The 20,141-nt window shown below is 43.5% G+C and overlaps 1 protein-coding gene across 1 annotated transcript in view; it reads right to left on the bottom strand.

Moving 5' to 3' along the window:
- Positions 1 to 5,090: 5,090 nt before the first annotated feature.
- The window catches only part of LOC142576357 (uncharacterized), a 57,307-nt gene continuing 42,256 nt past the window's right edge, over positions 5,091 to 20,141 (bottom strand). The window contains exons 3-4 of the mRNA XM_075686458.1: positions 10,544 to 10,633; positions 5,091 to 8,694 (exon numbers count right to left, since the gene is read on the bottom strand). Of these exons, the coding sequence (XP_075542573.1) occupies positions 8,491 to 8,694; positions 10,544 to 10,633 (294 nt within the window). The 3' untranslated portion in view covers positions 5,091 to 8,490. The remainder of the gene's footprint in view (positions 8,695 to 10,543; positions 10,634 to 20,141) is intronic.

Here is a 20,141-nt window from a genome sequence, read left to right as displayed (position 1 = left end):
GCCTTTTTGATTGGTGGACAATAGCACGTGAAAATGGCCTTTTTTCTATTGTGCAATGTCTCTGTGATGTATAAGAGGGAACTGGAGATCACAGGAAGTGACAGCCTATGGGGTACTCAAGTGTCACTTATCGAAGCCATTTCCGGCCACGCTTCGTCAATTCACATGTATCAGTCACAGATTAGCTGCTGTGAAGCCTGCTATGAGTACTAAATCCCAAAAGCACAATCATATGATTACATAAGTGTTACGTGAGCAGCGTGTTCAGCACTATCTTTTTCCAGCTGCATATTGCTAATTTACCTTCATCATCAAACTTTTTCTGGCTTTATGCTTCTTCTTAAATGTACCTTGTGCCCCAATAAGAATAACAATAAATTGCCGGTGTAGACAATGGCTGGGAAAAGCACCCTTTCGCGCTAACGACAGCGCTCAAACGCAGCAGTAACGCAGCATGTGCATTTTGATAATGTGTTCGTGTGTGATTGTGTCATGTTTGATTTTCTAGAAAGCGGATGCATAGTTTGCTAACGCCCTCAAACTCTGAATACTGCATCCACGCGCGCTTCAACCACACAAAACTAGTTGGACTTTACTTTGACAATGAACGAAATATGAAGGATTACAGCAAGCTTTAGCAAATTATGCGAATGTAAGTGCCTCCTTCACCATGTCAAAATTATTTTTAAATTCCATAGTTTGTCGTTATATTATTATTTATTACGTTTTTGTTTCACAATTAATGCAAAGTGGTGTATTTTTTAAATAACAAGATATGAATTTTTGTCTTAGAAATGTACCCTCAAAAAGTGAGCACTGCCAAGAATTTCTTCAAAGGAGCCTCGAGCCGAGCCCAGCATGATTTCGGTTCCAAGAACGAATTGAGGAAGGGCTCGTCTGATCCTCATCTGGACGTCATGAGTAAGAACGAGCCTTTCACGTTGCAAGAAAAGTTAGTTAAATGGGGTTTAGTGGGGCATAAGCGGCTAAGACTATGCTGCGCCAAGCACTAGGTGTTTTATAAAACCATTTGAGAGGAGGAAGGCTGTGTTAATCTATATTTTGTGTAAAAAGCCAGTGTCGTCAAGGAATTTACGCACGTCAGGTAATAAGACTATCGAACCATTTCCTAAAATTAAAGCAGGATGTAAAGGCATGTGTAGTTGATATAGGTTGGGCAATAGGTTTCGTCTTTCTACTTCAATATGTGTGCATGTGAGTAATATATGCATAACTGCTAGGGGTTCTTCGCATTTCTCGCACGTTGGTAGGTCTTCTTTTGTTAGTAAATTATTGCGTGTGGGATGTGTGTGCCCAGTGCGTAGTCGGCATAGAACTACTTCAAATAACCGTTCCTGGTGGTTACACGACTTCGACTCACCAAGTACGCGTTCAGTGAGATGTAGCTTGGTGTCTGTGTAATGGTCCCATTCTTTTTGCCACTTGTACGTTAAGGTCTTCCTAATTGCACGGATACTATCTTTATATGAAAGTGTTGTGTTTATTATGTCTATGTACACTGCCATTGATGCACATCTATCACCTGCTTCTTTACCCGGTATCTCAACATGGCTTGGTATCCCAACACACCAGAAACGAATTGATCTCGTGTAGTTGTTAAGCGCGACCATGTTTAGTATAACCCCTAGGAGGGGGTTCACACTCAGATTTCAGATGTAGAGCCTTCAGTGCACTTAAGGAATCCGTGTATATGAGTGTATTTTTATGTTTGTCTGTGATCACCTTTTTGACTACAAGCCATACAGCATAACTTCAGCCGTGAAAACAGAGGCATGATTTGGTAGACGAATACTTTTTTTCCCAATTTCCTGTTACGGCCCCTACACCCACGTGTTCTATTGCTTTAGAGCCATCAGTGAAGATTGCCATATTATTCTGATATTTGTCCTGAAGAGCACGGAATTCTTGTATGATGTGTTCGTGTGAGGTGTCTCTTTTCATTTAATGTGCTAGTGTCCAGTCACATATCTGTGGGAAATCGTAACGCGGGTGCAATCGCTGTGTTTTTTTGGCAACCTGGAGGACTTCGCGAGGGATGTCATACCCCCAAAAATATTCCTCATATCGCAGCGCAAGCTGCTTACGATATGTTGGAGCATATGTGTTGTGGGGAGGACTGATCTTTGAGCACATAGGAAAAAGTGAGTAATGCTCTGCGCTGCTGTATGGGAGGTTCATTACTCTCAATCTATAAACTTCGGACAGGTGATGTTCGGTAAATATCACTGCAATCGCAGTGCGAAGTTATGTGCTGGATCAAGTCGTCAAATGTAAGACTGTCTGGCTGAGCCATAAACCATTCAATCGTAATATAGAATGCTGCGCACGAGAGACCACTAGATAAGTAAAACACACGTTCGGTCTGAGCTCCAATGCTTATGAGATAAAACCTTCAGGATATTTAACGCTTTATTCGCTTTAATGTTTAATGGTTTTATGTGAGCTAGGAATGTTAATTTGGTGTCAAAAGTTATTCCTAAAGAACTTATGTGCTTGTTTCACCGGCAGTATGGCGTCATTCAATTTTAGGACTCGATGGCTGTGTAGCCCTCGTTTCTGAGAGAAGAAAACAGTAACTGTTTTCTATGTGAAGAAATGGAAACCATTTGTGTTAGCCCATTGTGTAAGACTATTTATTGTAATTTGAAGTTGCCTTTCACAGGTTGGCATATTTGAGGCGCTTGGTTGGCATATTTGAGGGCCTGTTTAAAGCATAAGATGTTGGTATAGGTGGGGTGTCTTCTTAAAATTGCCCAGGCCCTGTTTTGAAGCGTTTTTGCTTTTGTACACACAGGAGTCCACCAGGGATAGATTTTATTGCGCACAAGGCCAGATGTTTGTGGTATTGCTTTTCTTGCCGCTGAAATTAAAACTGCCGTGAACTTTTCATTAATTCCCTTTACGCTGAGTTGATGATCTTCACCCAAAGTTTTCCATAGGCCAAGGTACTACATTTCCTTCTTTCTTGGAGCTTCGATAGTGAAGGCTAGGTGGAAAATGTCTTGACTCAGAACATTCAAAGCACTGTCTACAAAGTTCGACAGATATCATCACAAAAAAAGAACCACAAGTGCCATCCATATAAAGGAAAATACAAAAAAATTCTTTCGACTTCACGCTCTATAGGCCTGTCAACATATTCTCGTAAAAATGCGAAGAAATAGTCGACGCACTAGAAAATATACAAACCCTTTATGTTATGAACAAAGGTTTCTCCACCTAGATGTCAAACTGGAACCAAGTAGAAAGACAGAAGTTCAAGAAGAGCTGCTGCTAAAATATTGCCACCGTGTCTCAAAGCTTGTTTATTACTCTAGTAGCATATACACTCCGTTATGGAAATTTCTTTCGCGTTTGAAGCACGTTCGTTTCCGGCGTTATTACACGTTCAAGAGGCACAACATACTCACCTAGCCATTTTATATATAACAGTTGCGAAATGAGCATGTGTTCATCCATCGTCAGATAGTTTAATCTGCTAATAAGCTACCGTGTTGATTGAGAAATTGCAAGGTCTTGGCAAACTTTAAACAGTTTCCTGACGACTAATTGGAATTGGCCTCAGTGCGAATATCATTTTACATCAGGGTCAAATGCAACCGATATAAGTTCAGTTAAACAAATCCTAAACCGACAAGCCCGTTCTGGCCACGCTGTATTTGCTTTACAGACCCGAGTTCAATATTTGCCTGCGCGCACCCCTTGATGTTTAACGTGTGAATTTGCCAGCACGGCACTCAATACGTTTGCTTGTCAGCCCTCAGAACGCCATTTCGAGTTTCCCGATGAGTCTATAACAGGAAGCTTTCGTTGTTGACCACAACATTTTATCGCGTGGTTCAGTCGGTCAGTCGGTCGCTGGGCGTGTTTTCGACGAAGTAGATTAGCACTAACTTAATTTAAAAAAAGTCGCAGCTTCGCTCGAAAGGCAAAGCGTTGTTTGCGATAGCAAATTAGTGGACATCTACACGAAGTATTGATGGTATAGTTTGTCTCGGTCTTCAGCACTTATATACATACATAGGCGCACTACCTAAATTAACGAGTATGCTGTCATGCGCGCACAAGCAAACATGAAAACATCTTACTCGATGACCGCGGAAACTCGCTGTCAAAACGCTGGCGTGAGGAAACGCGGCAGCAGCAGCGAACAAAGTTACATTCGTGTTTTCTATCACTTTTATGGAACCTGATTGCCGAGAAAACACAGTACGCACAAAGCTACGAGCCGCCGACTCACCTAGACTCTGTCTCCAACGCAGATCGCTCTCGAAACACGGCCGGGCAACCGCGCGGCCGCCACATACGCATTTGCAGCCGGCGTCGACTGCCGCCCCCACCTCTCATCGCTCCCCCCGTTGCCTCGAAAGGTTGAATGATTGCTGCAGTGGCGGAAGACGGCGCGCGTCCTGCGCGCATTCGTTTCTTTCGCGGATTGAGCTGCGCTCGTCGGTTCCCCTCGAACGCCTTCACTCGCGCGTACAATATAGGGTGCGCGGCCACGGTGTTATCACCCTTGGACTTCACGGCGATGAAGGAAAAGCGCTTAGAGTGTGTAGCTAATTGCAATTGCAGTATAAATTAGCAAGGGTCCACCGGCGGGGTGCTAACTTTCGGCCGCCAAGCGCAGGAACCCGATGCTCTAAGCATTACACCTCAGTATATTTTTATTGCGATAGCAATTATATCAGCGCTCCAGGCGCATGTTTGCCTTCGGCGTTGCCGTGAGGTTCCGTAGAAGGTCCGATGGCGATAACACCGTCGCCGCGCGTCATATGCTGCATGTGCGAGTGAAAGCACCCGAGCGAAGTCGACAATCGCGCTTCATTCTGCCGCCGCGAAGGAACGAAGGGAAGAGCAAAGCCTTCTGTCAGGCGAAAGGCCGGCGAGGGAGGGGAAGGCGGGCAGCAGGGAGGCAGGAACTAAGGAAGAACGGGGCGCGTTCGGCTCCGCCAGCAACCGCGCATTTCGCGACGGTGCGCAAGGTCAACGGATGATCGCGGTTAAATCTCGCGCGCGATATATGGAGAAAAGCAGAGAGGCATCGCGGCAATGACTCCGCCATGTGCGTACTTTGCACGGCCTCGTGAGGTCGCGCGCGCTGTCTCTTGAAAGGGATCTGCAGACTGTTCATACCTTTGCGCGCGATGTTTTCTCTTCGCTGCTGCGTTGAAGCGATAGACTGCACATCAGTCACATTGCTTTCAGCTGCAACCGCGCTTGCTCACGTGATCACACCAACGTTTTGACAGCGAGTGTGCCCGCCGATCGAGTGGGATGTGTTCACGTTTTGCTTGTGCTTGCTGACACCATGCTTTTTAATTCAGATAGTAATCGAATGTTTGAAAGTTTATACGGCCGATAAAACTAGTATCCTTGCTTCGTATGGGTGTCTACTAATTTGCTATCACAATCGATGCTTCGCCTTTCGGGCGAAACTGCTACCTTTTGTTACATGAGAGCAAAATGTTCAGAAAAAGAAAGCGCTACGGAAATTTAATGGTGTTGAGACTTTCGAAAGTCAGGAAATCAGGTACAAGTGTCGAAAGTGGCATTCAGTCCGGTCGTGTTTCTTGTGCAGCGTACGCACTAAGAACGCAAGCAGCAGATTCCCTGTAACACGCCTGCTTCGCAATGATTGAGCGTGCTGTCGCACATTACGATACGCCAAATGCTATGTAGACGAAGTACCATGAACATGTCATATTGTGGGGCACAGTTATTTTTAAAAGGTAAGAAGCCAATTGTGTAAGGCATTATATCTAAATTTGGTACAGAATATTTTCTTTACCTTAGATTCGGGAACCCTTTTCAAAATACGGTGCGAGAAAAGTGCGAGAATATGGTGACTGTTCGTCCCGTATTCGACAAACGGCATTTGTGTCCACATGCTGAAGCAATTGATCACTGTTTTGTAGACAGTAGGGCTTCCGCATTGCTCTAGGACATTTATCAAAGGACACTTTTAAAATAGGCCACATCCGCACCTATACATATATCATATCAATACACGCTAGCACTTTGCAGTTATTGCCGCGTATTGATTGATTGTAGTTGCCGAACCATGGCACATACCTACAAAGAAGGAGTGGCAGAGAAAAACGTCCAGAAGTTGCCTATGATGATTATTTGATGCTATGGCACATACCCACATTAGGGGTTGGCCAAGTAAGGCGTTTTCGCGTCATGCCAACGCCAGCTAGATATTTCAGATGATCGCCGTGTGTACATAATGGTTTTTGCCGCCAAGCTAAGGCACATAACCGCAACCGAGGGCTGCCGAAGAAGCGGCCACTACACTTAAATAAGAATAAGCAAAGGAAAACATACCAGTATGAGATTTGTAAGATAGCGTAGCACGGGTACGTGAGTGAACATGAACGCGGCAGTTTCCCTTACGCAGAGGATGCAGGAATGAAATGAGCAATGTGGTAGCACTTCAACAATTGCTTTACAAAAGCACTTCATTAGATACACTTTCCAACATGCTAGTAGAATGTGCGTAATATCTTTCAATAAGATGCCTTAAGATGCCGAAATATTAATTTATCTTTTACACGCACACGTCATTTTGACGCGGTGAGTTTTCGCACTCTTGTGACGTCGCGTGACAGGCAGGTGAAGGGGGCGGAGCACGAAAACCTTTGACTTACAGCCGAGCGTTAATGGCTAAAAGGCGTCGAATCAGAAATAACTATTTTTTGGGTTCCGTCCAAAGACGCTTAATCATTGTGTACACGTCATATCAGACGGGGACCTATCGCGGTATTCGCGACGTCACCTGACAGGCAAAGTGGCGGTGCTTCAAAAAAGGTTTTCCTAAATAGCTGAAAGCTGATTCCAGAATTGAAATCGAAAAGTTTGGAATAGCTTTACGTTATAGGCACCCAAGGGCTGTTTTGTGCTGTCATCTACAAACAGCCATTGGGCCCACATGCTGTAACGATTGATCACTGTTGTGTAGACTGTAACGCTTCCGTATTCCTGTAAGATATTAACCAAAGGACGCTTTTATAATATGCCACAGCCGCACCCATAGATACATCACGCCAATGCACGCTACCACTTTGGAATGGTTGCAGCGTGTTGACGATTGTCTTTCCCGTACCATGACACATACCCACAAACAAGGAGCTGCCTAGAAGCAAGTTCATAAGTTGACTATGATGGTGATTTCATACCATGGCAAATACGCACAATGCTTGGTGGCCAAGAAGCGGCTTTTCACGACATGCCAATGCCCGCTAGATATTTCAGATGATCGCCCCGTTTACATTATTTTTTGTCTCCATGCTGCGGCACACATTAGCAAACGAGGACTGACCAAGAAGTGACCAGTACACTTAAATAAAAAGAAGCAAAGGAACACATGCCTGTATGAGATTTGTAACGGCACGGGTACGCGAGAAAACAAGCGCGCGGCAGTTTACGCAGAGGATGCAGCAATGAAATGCTCAAATTTGTAGCATTTAAACAAGCGCTTTACGAAAGCTCCGCTTCAGATACGGTTTCCAACATGTTCGTTGAATATACGTGATTTACTTTAATAAAACGCCTTCGCGATATATTTAACGTGACACGTTGTTCAGTTACGGCACCGGATGTTCTTACGCCGTGGTCGTCGGGGTAGCTTATGCCCCACAGCTGGTTGTGTTTTGAGCGCATGTTTACACCAGCCGCGCTGGCTTAACTGCTATGATGTTGCGCTGCTGAGCACGAAGTCGCGCAATCAAATTACGGCCACGGTGGCCGCATTTCAACGGGGACGAGATGCAAGAACGCTCGAGTCCTGTGCATTCGGAGCACGTTAAGGATGCGCTGCTGGTCAAGTAAATGCGGAGTCCCCACTACGGCGGGCCTCATAATAAAATTGTGGTTTTTGCACGTGACACTACACAATTCCTTCAGCGCATGTTTCAACGTGACGTCATGCGCTCTCACCTCTCGTATATGCGATTTATTCGTCTGGCTTGGCGTTATGCGTTCTGCACAAGATAGTATTATTTCCAGCAAAGCATGTTTTACCTCTGACCACGCATATTGCGGTGGATTGGGCAGATAGGTAAACTGCTCTATCCGCATGCTTGGGGCCTCATCGATAAAAGAGATCCGTTACTGATGGCGGTGGGAAAACTGAACTAAGGTGTAATGTTCAAGTGCAACGAAATGGCCGCTATACAAGGCATTCGCAAAACTAAACTTTATTTCAATAAAATCGATATCCGCACGGTTATTTGAGGCATGTATCGTGAGCAAAAATATGATGACAATGGGCAAATATTTTATCCACCAATTCTTGTCTGATCAAACCATATTTATTACTGCTTTATCTATGAAGACAGTTATAGTTGAAGCTTTCGGTAACTTTTATCACAGGGGCGTTGTTACGTCCAACCCTGTGCAGATGAAGTTACCCTGCATGGTTCAGGCATTGCATAGAGATGGAGAGTCTCCTGCGGACATATAAGGTTAATGTTCCTCTACGGTCGTATTATAATGAGAAATAGTGGTGTTGTCAGAGGTGTATGGGTCCTCGGTTGCCGCTTGCGCTTCGATAACTGTTGGCGGCAAAGTCGTGACGTAATATTCCCAACTTGTCGTGTTTTCGACGGATGGGGCGCCCACACATTTTCCACCACTGCAGACGTGTGTTTTGACAAATGCTGCAAGCGCCTGCATGAAATAGAAAAAAAAATCCGCAAAGGAAGTTTCCCCTAGCGCAGTGATCAATACAGTGATGTGCACAAGACTCTTAAGTATATAAATATCGTCTCAACATGGTACAAGAAAAACCAGAAACACAGAAGCCCACTGAGAATTCAAGTGCGAGAGCGCGTCGTCACACAAAGTACAAAGGGATCAATGACGAAGAAATACACAATAACGCGAGTGAAATCAGCGACGCCAAACTAACTCATTTAGCAAAAGCTTCGTGCCATCTTCGGTACACACACTGGCACATAGATTGATTATACTCGGAAAGGAAGCGTAATGAAACTGACGAGCGAGAAGGGTGGGTGCGCAAAGCTTTTGGAAAACATTGTATCTTTTGCGCTGTTGGTCTGCAAGAGGGTGGACTGATTCTCGTTTTATGACGAGTCGTACTTCTTCTAGATTGGGGCGCCAAAGAGCCTGTTGTATACAAAACGTGAAAGCAGACCATTGGTGACAGTGTGCATGCAAATTATACTTGGCTTTGTTATAAAGGGAACAGCTTTCTTTGTTTCTTTCGGCCGTTTTCGTGGTAGGTCCGTGAATCGATGGTGGTTGCACTTGTTCCAGGGAAGGGGAGCCCACGCGCTGACGGAAATGACGTGCGTGCTTGTGTAGCCGAATTGTGATGCGTGGCGGGTGGAAGGAGTGTTTGTCCGCGCATGCGTGCGGGGAGGGCGTGAAGGCGCTGCTTGTCACACGTGAGTTCTCGCGCAACCGAGTGCCGAGTAGGGGTGGGAAGGTGACTTAGGTCACTAGATATGTGCGACTCTTCAACAACGAAAATACTTCTTTAGAATTTATCCGGTGCTGGAAATGGAATGTGCCACGCTATCATCTTCAACGAGAACTTTGGGTTCAGATTACTAGCTTACCAAGGCACTTTCTAATATACAAGGTGGTTTTTGCAGGTTATACAGATATTTCTGATAAGGCTATGGGCCTAGCGAACGTGGAGGTGTTGCTCAGTGCCTAGGCGAGACAAACATATTTAATATTTTTACTTTTAATGAACATACTGCAGGCTTTGACGGCCCTTGCAGCAGTGGATACAAAGATAAAACAAGAGCAATCATGAACAGAAATCTGTAGTTTTAAATTATTACATTATACATGTGTGTTGTAATAAAACATTATTGCAACACACAGAGCTGTTGGTAAGTCGTTCCAGTAAAAGATGGCTGAGGGAAACAGTGAAGATTTATTTAAATTAACGCGGCTTGGATGGTAGCCAACTACCTCACTGTGGTTAGCTCTTGATGAGTGTAAAACAAGATTCACTAAGCAACGTAAGTTACAAATATATTTTTTGCGAAAGATTCAAACGGCCCATTGAGCGATAAAACCGCCATCTGTCGATTCTAGCAGGGAAACTCCAAGCAAATGCAGACATGCATATATAATTTCCCGATGCTCTAGATGCGTTTCTACGTGCCGCTATGTCTTCGATGTACGTGCGTGGAAATTTTCGTCATTGTGTAGCTGGGTCTGCTAATAAGCAGATTTTGTTGGCGCTTCTCTCTGTAAGTTGCTTCATGCTCCGTACTTTGCGCCAAGAACAACATGCATAGTAGAGCCGACAGGTGCGCTAGTTGGTTGAAATACGTACTGAAAAAGTTTGCGCGGGGAAACGAGGACAACGCGCTACCAATGTAGCGCTCGTCCCTCTCTTTTCTCGGCAATGTCCTCGCGTCTCCGCGCAAACTTTTTCAGTATGCATGCATACTATTGGGAGGGCCCAGAAACTAAATTGCTCATGATCAACTTCTTTCTGTAGCAGTAATTACTTCAAGGTAATGTTATAACTCACCCCGCATGGAATTCCGTCGGGCTCGTTCTCATACCGTATTGGCCAACCTCTGCACATGTATGTGCACATTACTCTGTAGGACGACTGCCCCTGTGCGCGCGAAAAAAAGAAAAATTTAAGCACGACTGATATGTCTTATGTCATTTAAATTGCGGTTAACCTATTGAGAGTGTGTTAACTCTCATTACAAAAAGAAAACAAGAGAAGAACCGTCGCAATCTACGTAACACAAGGCCAACACAGATTCTTGGTGAATGTTTGCAATGGTCCAATTAGGTAGATACAAAGAAATTGTGTATTTGGCAAGAACATTGTCTGTATGTCAGTGTGTATTGCTGTTGTAATTAATGGTGACACATTAGAGGTCTTGCAACATTTCTGGTGCGCATAAAAACAGAAAAGTGGTCGCTTATGTTAGCCCATTCAGGGTGCCTAAATTTAGAGCAATATAATAATTCATCTCCATTCCTTTCATCATGCACAATATGTGCGAATTATTGTCATTAACTTGCGCAAATCATTCACCAACTTGACGCTACGGAGCTTCGGTAAAGTACTGAAAATCGAAAGACATATAAAGTGCGCTTTAATAGATAGTACTCCACCCTTTTGCTCGCGCTTATTCAACCAGCACAAGTAACGCGCCAACCTAACCTATTAGGTCAATTTATATTCAATTCCGCTGCCACCTGCATTGATTTTCAGCAGGCTGAATTAAGGTAGAGATAACAACATTGGTGCCTTAAATGTAGCGCATCGATGTCCAAGAACAAATTGAATGAAAACAGTGAAAAAAAAACATTATATATAGCCGTCGGAAAATGACAATGTGCCTCAAGCCGCGAGCCCAAAGAATGCGGTTATCAACTACGTTATTCGAAATGTCCAAACATAGGCCTATGTTGAATATAAGGGAGAAGCACACGCATTAGAGTGTCAAAGGAGAGAGTACCAGAAGCGTGATAATTATTCCTAACTTTTATTATTTTTTGGAGCCACCCAGTATTAATTTTCTCGTCCAACCCATAGAGCAGACAGCTTAAGCTTCATATTTGTCTTTCATTTATCCCGTAAGACTACCTTGCTTTTAGGTAGCCTACAGAGGCATTTGTTTTGTGTACTTGTTTCTTTAGATTTCATATTCTGACAAACTGATGATGCTTACATCACTTTCATATAAGGTGGGGTGCTGTAAAGACGCAATTGTATGCTTCAAGAAAAATTCTGCGTGCCTCTTCGGTAAAAGCCTGTTCTCTTGTTTCATTACAGGTGTTTCCATAGTGTTTCACATAACAGAAAGCAGCTTTTCTTTTACGCACAATGTCAACCGTTCTCCAGACGTATATTTGAGCGTGATATTACATATGAGCCTAAAATGTGTATCAATCTCATTTTTCTACTAGACAGACTGCGCGCAAACTTCATGTTTAAATTTGTGCAAGAAGTTTGAAAACATTGAACATTTGGTTTGGTATTCGGAGGTCGTTGCACTCGAACATTCGTGTTCGATCATTCACTAATATTAATGCTCGAACACTCCTTATTTTATAGCGTGCATCTTACAGGACAAGACTATGAAACTAGAAGAATCTAGGCGGTTAGCATTAGCATTTCTAGACATAGGATGAAATGGATCTCTCGATTGTCCTTGCTCTCCGAAATTTCGCCTATTCCCGGTGGCAGCAGAAATGCTCGGCGACACTTCCCGTAGACCCCGTCTTCTTCTCCTTGACCTGAAACCAAAGAAAAGCATAAACGCAGTCACTTCGTTAGCCGAATAGAACGCTAGCAGCGTAATGCCATGTTTACCAATACATTTCCGCTAGAGAATATGGCTTCAGTTGAAGTTTGCCGATTACCGTAGCGAAAATGAAACGAGGTTACTCTGGCAACTTTGCTTAAGCAAGGCGCCGAATTTGAGTGTTCCATTCTATAACGCGAGGTTGAGTAGAAACACTGCCTTCGTGCTTTCTTTTAGGTCACGCTGCTTCATTTTCTTTATTCACACTAATCTCGAGGTTGATGATTGTTGCTGAAAGTACGCACGACGAGGTATAAATGCGTCAGTGGTTTTTCAGCAAGCCGAATTATGCGCTTGATCAAAGTCTGCAACATTGCTTAGAGAACGTTCCGAGCAGAGCTATTCATTGTTGTAGGCCTGTATAAGGACCGAGAAATGGCATCTCTGGTTTCACTGTTAAGGATACTGGAATATACGCACGCTAGAAAAGCGGCCATATCGCGCTCAAGTAGCATTTGAAAACATATTTAAAGAACTATTTCAGCAGGAAGTGCGCCACTGGAATCAAATAATCAGATTCGAAAATTGGCAGTGAAATAATGGCTGAATACAGTGGTATATTTCTTTACTTCTTATAACAGTTTAGGTCGGGGAATATATTCATTGACTTAAATCTTTATACCTTATCAACATTTTAACGGTGATTTGCTATAATGAAGATATGATATTAAATCTTTTATTTTTAGTTTTCTCGATAGAGTTTCAAGGGCTAGTATAGCCCAATATTTGCTTTCTCGTCGTTTTTTTTCGTTTCTGGCGCTGCCCTGAAATAAAAACCTAAGTGATCTTATGGAATTGTCGGCTCTTTTCTAGTTTCAATTCTATCGATGCTCCTTAGCAATGTCTACTTTTCATTTGCTTTTTTTCTCACAACAGTTACGACTGGGAGCCAACGTGTTTGTTATGATGAAGTAAAATATTATTCATACGGGAGTACGAAATCTTAAAGTCTTGAAAGTTTCAAAACTATACTGCGGAGGGTATGGCAAATTTTGTTTTTGAGAAGAGCAGCCGAGTAGAGGTCTCGCAAGTCAAACCTCCTAGCTCTCCCTCTTCAAGAACATTGCCTGTTTATTTCTAGTTTGATGTCTTATGACATAACGGAGGTTTTTTTCGCGGGTTTCAATAGCCGTATTTTCTAAGCCACATGCACACTTTCATTTTATGTGATGAAATGTTCGACGCATAAATCATACATACTTAAATAAAATTGAGGCTAACAGCAAGAACCAAGAAATGTCTGCAGCGGCCGCTCTTTAAAGAAGTAAGAAGAAAGCTGGCCTAAGCTAATTGTACTCAAACATTTCAATTAATAATGCATCAATTCAAGGCAAACGCGAAAATAAAATGTCAGCGTGGTAGGTTCTCGTTTCCTTGTAATCTTGTTTCTTCTAATTTCAAAGAGAACAAGCATCAGAAAAAATTAGTACGACATTTAATCATAAGAAATAAGGGCAGGAAGAGACCCAAAAACAAAATTTATTCTCTCTAATGAAAGATTCCGCTCAATTAGAAGCGAATTAAGAAGTGTGTTAGGCGCCAATATGCAAAGGCAGTGAGCTAGATATCGAATTGCCGAATGAATGTTGCGAAATTATGCACACATTCAGTATAAGCGCAACATGAATATGCGATATTATTCGTCAGTAAAACTGAGCCTTGTGTGGTCATATGCACGGGCGAACTTGTACATTACGAGTGTGAATGCAACGACTCATTTAAACGGTTTACTCATACCTGTGGAAGATGCTACAAGGCTTGCGCAGGTTGTGACGAAAAGGGCTAACGCCACCTGGTACTTCATCGCTGGTGTTGTTCAGTCGATGTATTCAGTGACAATGATGCGGTGGCTGCAACATTCTCTTATATACTTGAACGAAACCTGACCTATGCACAGTGCGTGCCCTTGTACCTAATCTCCGGGTGCAACTATTGAATTGTGCAGAATGTAGCTTATCTTAAGATGACCCAGGCTTCAGATTAGTTTCCACTGAAACCTGACACTTCCCCGTTCCGCCTTCTTGTTCAATGTGTAGATAGCCGAGGTTATTTCATTCTGTTTGTGTAATCATTTCATCTCGTGCCATATCGGTGCGGGAAACTCCGTTCGGAAATAACTCCCTCCACGAAGTGAATTTGTAGGTTACTTAGAATGGTAGTTGTTTGGACTTGATGGTGCGACATCATTGTTCGTGCTTCGCACAACTGCTCTCCCCGATATTTCTGCGTTACTGCGCGAACCTGCAATTCACATTTTATTGCGATGCTTAGAATAATCTTCAGGCACCTTGCGCTATAGTCGTTGGCGTCGCCGTCGTCATGCCGTCATGAAATCGACGTGCATGCTCGGCTCGCGCGTAGAAGTTTAGAAGCTCTCCAGTGTCGTGAAATGGGCGCAGTGCTTGCGGCTGCAAACCCAAAAAAAGCCATGAGCGCGCACCATCATGCTCCACTCAATCGTCTCTGCAGCCGAGCCATAACAGTGTTCTGCCTCTCACTGCTGGCATGCGCCTTGCACGCACAAACTTACGCGTCCCTGCCGTGCTTGCGTGTGCATGACACGCCGTCATGCATGCGGTAATAGGAGTGGAAAGGACAGTAAATTCCATGCTATAAATTGCAACGGTTTTCTTTCGGTCATATCGCGCGCACCACCGAGGAGCGATGCCTTAAAGCATGTGGCACCACTCCTCAGCGCACTAGCGCCGTTTGACATGTAAGAACTGCCTTCGTGACGCTTCCGATGCAACGTAGCCGTCGCCTTGTTTGCTGTGTAGCCCAAAAATGCCATTACCAAGTACTGGTAGAATACTGTCCGAGTAGCTTCAGTGACATGCTAAACCTAGCTATCATTTCCACTGTCACGTCTCTATGGCGGAGATGTACAGTTTCTTTCGCAAGAGAAACTTTATGAGCTTCTCCATGTGGTTCCGAGATATATATACATAGCCACTATCGACTGAGCAAGTGCAAACTGACGACAAACGCTTAGCTTCCACAACTCATGAAAACGAAGCCGCAACATCTAGATGTTATCTATCCATATGAATAAGAAGAAAGAGACCAGAGAGCCCAATTTTTGTTAGTGATAGCATCAGGAGCCAACAGGCAAATATACCAAGGACAACATAGGTGAAGGCTTGTACGGATTCATTCAAGAAATTAAAAAAATATATAAATGAAAGTGGATGAAAAAATAGGTGGCTTCATTGGGATACGAAGACAAGTCTGCGCATTACGCGTGCGATGCTCACTCCCATTCACAAACCCCGGGCCTCGATATGTATATATACACGCCTACATTGTGCAATATTTTTCTTCCGCCTCGGATCCGCGGAAGTAGCGAGGAACCAAGACCTCGAGGAGCACAATGCACGAGACTGACGTAGTGGCCGCGTCGCGGTAAAAGCTTGTCCTACCTGCGTGGAGGGAGCCTAACCGACTCTGCAGGAATTTTCACTAAAGTTGTTCTCTCTCTCTGTAGTGTTTTACCGGCTAAAGACTGTTCCACGGGCTGCCGCTCGCTGAAAAACACGGATTGATATGTCTCAGACTGTCGCCATAGGTTCAACAGCAAAAACAATCGGCTCCAATCAGAGTGCGTGCGCGACGCGAGCAGTGGTGTAGATACCCTAACGTGCGTCAGAAATGACGATTAGTCTGAAAATAAGAATGAGCCACTTATAAACAGACGAAGCAGTGGACCCGCATATCAGACTTTGACGACCACCGATTGTGCTCTCTGTTATCCTTTTGCTTTGAAGCTTGTTTTTCTGGCCACAAGTGGGATCAAAAGAGAGCATTCGTGACTCAGGTTTGCGCAAGACCGATTCGTCACTGGCACTCCAATGTGAGCAACGATTTTCCTTGCTCAAGAAGGGCCCGCAGAATTTTCCGAATTATAGGGCAATCGAAAAAAAGATAATTTGACTTAGAAACCAATTCATTTTGTCGAATTTGGGAGTTGGTAGCGAATGATATGGTTGGTTGTCCCGTCAACGATATCTTCACATCGGTGGTTCCAATTAAGTGAAGCCCGCCACGCTTCCACGTGCACTCCGCCCCCACGGCTGATAACGTCGCCCGCAGTGGGACGCTGCTATTATGAAAAGCGCTGGCAACGGGCAGCAAACGTTTGGTCTGCCTCTCGCTCCAGCTAGTCACTGAAACTATAGATTGCGGGCGGGAAGACAGCTTACATGGTTTCACGCCATGAGACGTTCATTTGAGGGATCGCCCGCCATTTGTGCGCAGGCGCGGGTACGAGCGGGTAGGATAGAGAGAATCTATGGGCTTTTGCTCCTTCAATACATGACTCTGCTATGCACTACGGCGGAGATTTCTTAGCGCGTGTAGTATCTGTTTGTCCCCTTGGCATGCCGGCATTGCGGAGTGGGGTCCAGTTTTTTACGCTCTGAAGCTGCGTGCCCGCGCGGCGAGGCAGTGGGCAAGAGCGTCCCATTTGGTGATCGCAGTGTCTGAAGCTATGTCGGATAGACTTTCTCACGCCTGCGGAGCCGGTGCCGAGTCAGTCATGTCTAATTAAAGCTTTCTTGCATCTTACGGTGCTCTACCTTTAAAGAAACATCACTGATTTTCCGGGGGAGCACTAGGGGCCGCAGTAGATGCTCGGCCTTCTCTCCTGGTGCAGTATCTTCGCTCTTGGAAGCTTTTCGTACACTGCCCAAGGCTTTGCAGGAGCATTTTTCAGCGTTACCTTTTGAGTGAAATAAACGCACAGCGCCTTAGCAGCCGCTGTTCATAACCACTAAGAGATGTCACGCCGTGAGGATTATTGGCTTTGCGTCTCGCCCACGTTTGGTTAGGTTAGCTTAGGTTAGCTGACGTTAGCGGCCACATGCTTAATTTATAAGACATGAGAGCAAACACGCGTTCACAAGTGAAAAAAAATCAAGTTAGCATCAGGAAACAAAGACTATACAAAATTGCGAGAACGTAATCGTGATTCTCCTACAAATATACACCCGCTTTATAAACCTACTTAAACAGAATAAGCTACTTCTGAGGACGCTAACACTCAACCATGGCAAGTCAAGTCTTCACAATCCCAGAGTCCCTAATAAGTCTAAGGTCTGTTTGCATACGATGTTTTTTGCACCAAAATCCCATACACACGAGATCTTCCGCACATCCAAGCAGCTGTTGAGAAAAAAATGCTCAGATGCCTTCTCGTGTGATTTATGCTTTGCAGCCCCTTCATTGGCGTCCCACACAAAAGCTCTGTGTACTACCAGAGTATCTTCGCCAGTCTTCATGGAAAGGTCGGGTCTCACTCTGTTTCCATAGCAGGAGGTTAAGCGAAGTTCTTCCCGAACAAGCTCTTGGGATTCTTTTGCCGCACCGGACCAGCTATCTGGGCACCTACAAATTTGGTGCGTGCAGTGCGTGCGAGATGCAAAGAATCGTATTCCTACAACATGTCGATAGAGGTTTCTGGTTTATCCTTGCATCTGCGGCATAATGGCGATTTTGGGTCTCGACTCTATTTGTTAGTGAGGGATCCTATTGTATAAAGACTCGTACAAAGACGAAGATCTTGGAAAGAGCTTGGAGTCATGGCATAATAATGGAGACGGAAATAAATATTGGTGCATTCCTTTACGTACGCCGCAAACAGCTTTAGGCCTGAATCAGTTTCAGTTTCGGTTTAGTTTATTTCTTTAATAAGGACGAGACATATATGTTCACACAAGTACACAGAAGAAGGTCCCAGAGCATGTGGCTGAAAGGGGACCTCCTGTCAAAAAATATATACATTAGAGGAAATACAAAGCATAAAACAGGAATACAGTTGTCACTATGACGAAGATTATACAAAGTAAATGTAGTAAAAACTGTGAAGTAATATAAGGTCAATAGCTAGTCGTAGAATTAAAACAGTAGTCTACGGCATTTGCAACAGAACAAACCAAAATACTTATAAAGGCTATAAATGAGAAAAAAACTAAAGAAAAAGGAAAAACGGAAAGGAAATCAGCAGGAGGGAAGTGAATAGCTTAGATATGTGGATTATTTTGGCTATCTAGTAGAAAAGGAAATAATGTTTTCTTGAATAAATCTAAAGACGAAGACCGCTTGACATCTACTGGGAGGCTGTTCCAAGTGCATAATGCCGCGAAATATCCAGATTGTTTTCCATAATTAGTATGTATTAGGGGTAACAAGAAATTGTAGTTCGCTGCAAACCTTGAGCGGTTCAAGTTAACTAAAGTAGCCGCAGAAAATATATTAACTAGGGGAGGATTACGTATTACCTTAAATAACATTACGGCTAATTTATATTTAACAAGATTTTTTACTGAAAATATTCTGTGATTGAGAAACAATCAGAAGCACTGCAGTTGAATGGGCTGAACGACGATGTCCGGATGGATTGATTCTGCAAATGCTGTAGTGGTGCTACATGAGTTGGATATGTGCTACCCCATGCTGTAATGCAATAATTGTGATGGCTTTTAATAAAAGAATAATACAAGGTCAGCAATGTTGGTTTACTAAAATAATATCTAGATTTAAGCAAAATTCTAATACCGGGAGAAATTTTGCGCTTCAAGTAGGTGATATGCTTCGTAAACTTTAAGTTGAGTCAAGAATTATTCCAAGAAATGAGCATTCATTACCTGCACTGATGTTAAAGGAGTTTAGGTTGACAGTGGGAATGAATTCTGTTATCCAATGATTCGAATGAAAAAGCATAAAAGACGTTTTGGTAGGATTTTTGCTTAGCCAGTTAAGCTGGCTCCACGTTGAAATATTTTTGAGATCACTGTTTAGCTTTGTAGTCAGAGAAGTTAGTGAACGATCGGTTGCATGTAATGTAGTGTCGTCAGCGTAAAGAAAGGCCTCAGTTTCTCCTAAACAATCGGGTAAAACATTTATATAAAGCAGGAATAGTAGTGGGCCAAGTATAGACCCTTACGGGACCCCATTATTGGTTATTCTGAAATTATAATGTAAGGAACTAAAATACACAGCTTGTCGTCTGTCTGTTAGGTAACTTTTATAAGTGCTAATGCTGGGCCATCGACGCCTACTGCTCGTAGTTTAGCAAGAAAGAAGACGTGCTTTATGCATTGAAATGCTTTGGATAAGTCGATAAAAGCTGATCCTGCGTAGAAAACAGCATCTATAGCGTCTTTTATTTTATCCGTGAAAGAAAGTATAGCACAATCGGTCGAGGATCCTGCCCTGAAGCCAAATTGATTTAACGAAAGAATGTCAAATTTTGAGAAGTATTTGTTTAAGCGTTTTTCAATACCGTTTTCGATAACCTAGCTACATAAAGGAAGAATAGCCATAGGGCGATAATTATAAATGTAGGGGTGGTCACCATTTTAAAATACTGGAATTATTTTTGCTTTTTTAGGTGACTTGGAAATACTCCAGTATAAAGATCAAAGTGATAACATTAGACAACGGGAACTGATTTCGTCCAGACCTGCTACCGTAACCTTTAATTCATGTATGATATTAATTATTTCATCTGGGCCAGCTGGAAATAGGTACAATGATTCTAAGCATCGCTGAAATGATAGTTGAGTATCAGTGGGGTGATCAGAGGAATGGTCACAGAAAAACTCATTAAATGCGTTGTCGATTTCTTCTGCTTGTCCATAGGTGGCGTCTGATGAATGAAGCTTACTTATTGGTTTAGCCCGATGGGTTCGGTTTAAGGAGGAATTTATTATATTCCACTGCCGTTTTGAATCCGCGCCGGCTTCGTCTATTCCGAATTCATAATACTTTCTTTTGGCTGTCCTGAGCAGCCAGTTTAGC

The sequence above is a fragment of the Dermacentor variabilis genome, chromosome 3 (genome assembly GCF_050947875.1).
Source record: "Dermacentor variabilis isolate Ectoservices chromosome 3, ASM5094787v1, whole genome shotgun sequence".
In the NCBI taxonomy this organism is placed as follows: domain Eukaryota; kingdom Metazoa; phylum Arthropoda; class Arachnida; order Ixodida; family Ixodidae; genus Dermacentor; species Dermacentor variabilis.
Note: the sequence above shows the minus strand (reverse complement) of the source record. Positions and strands in the feature narration are given on the sequence as shown.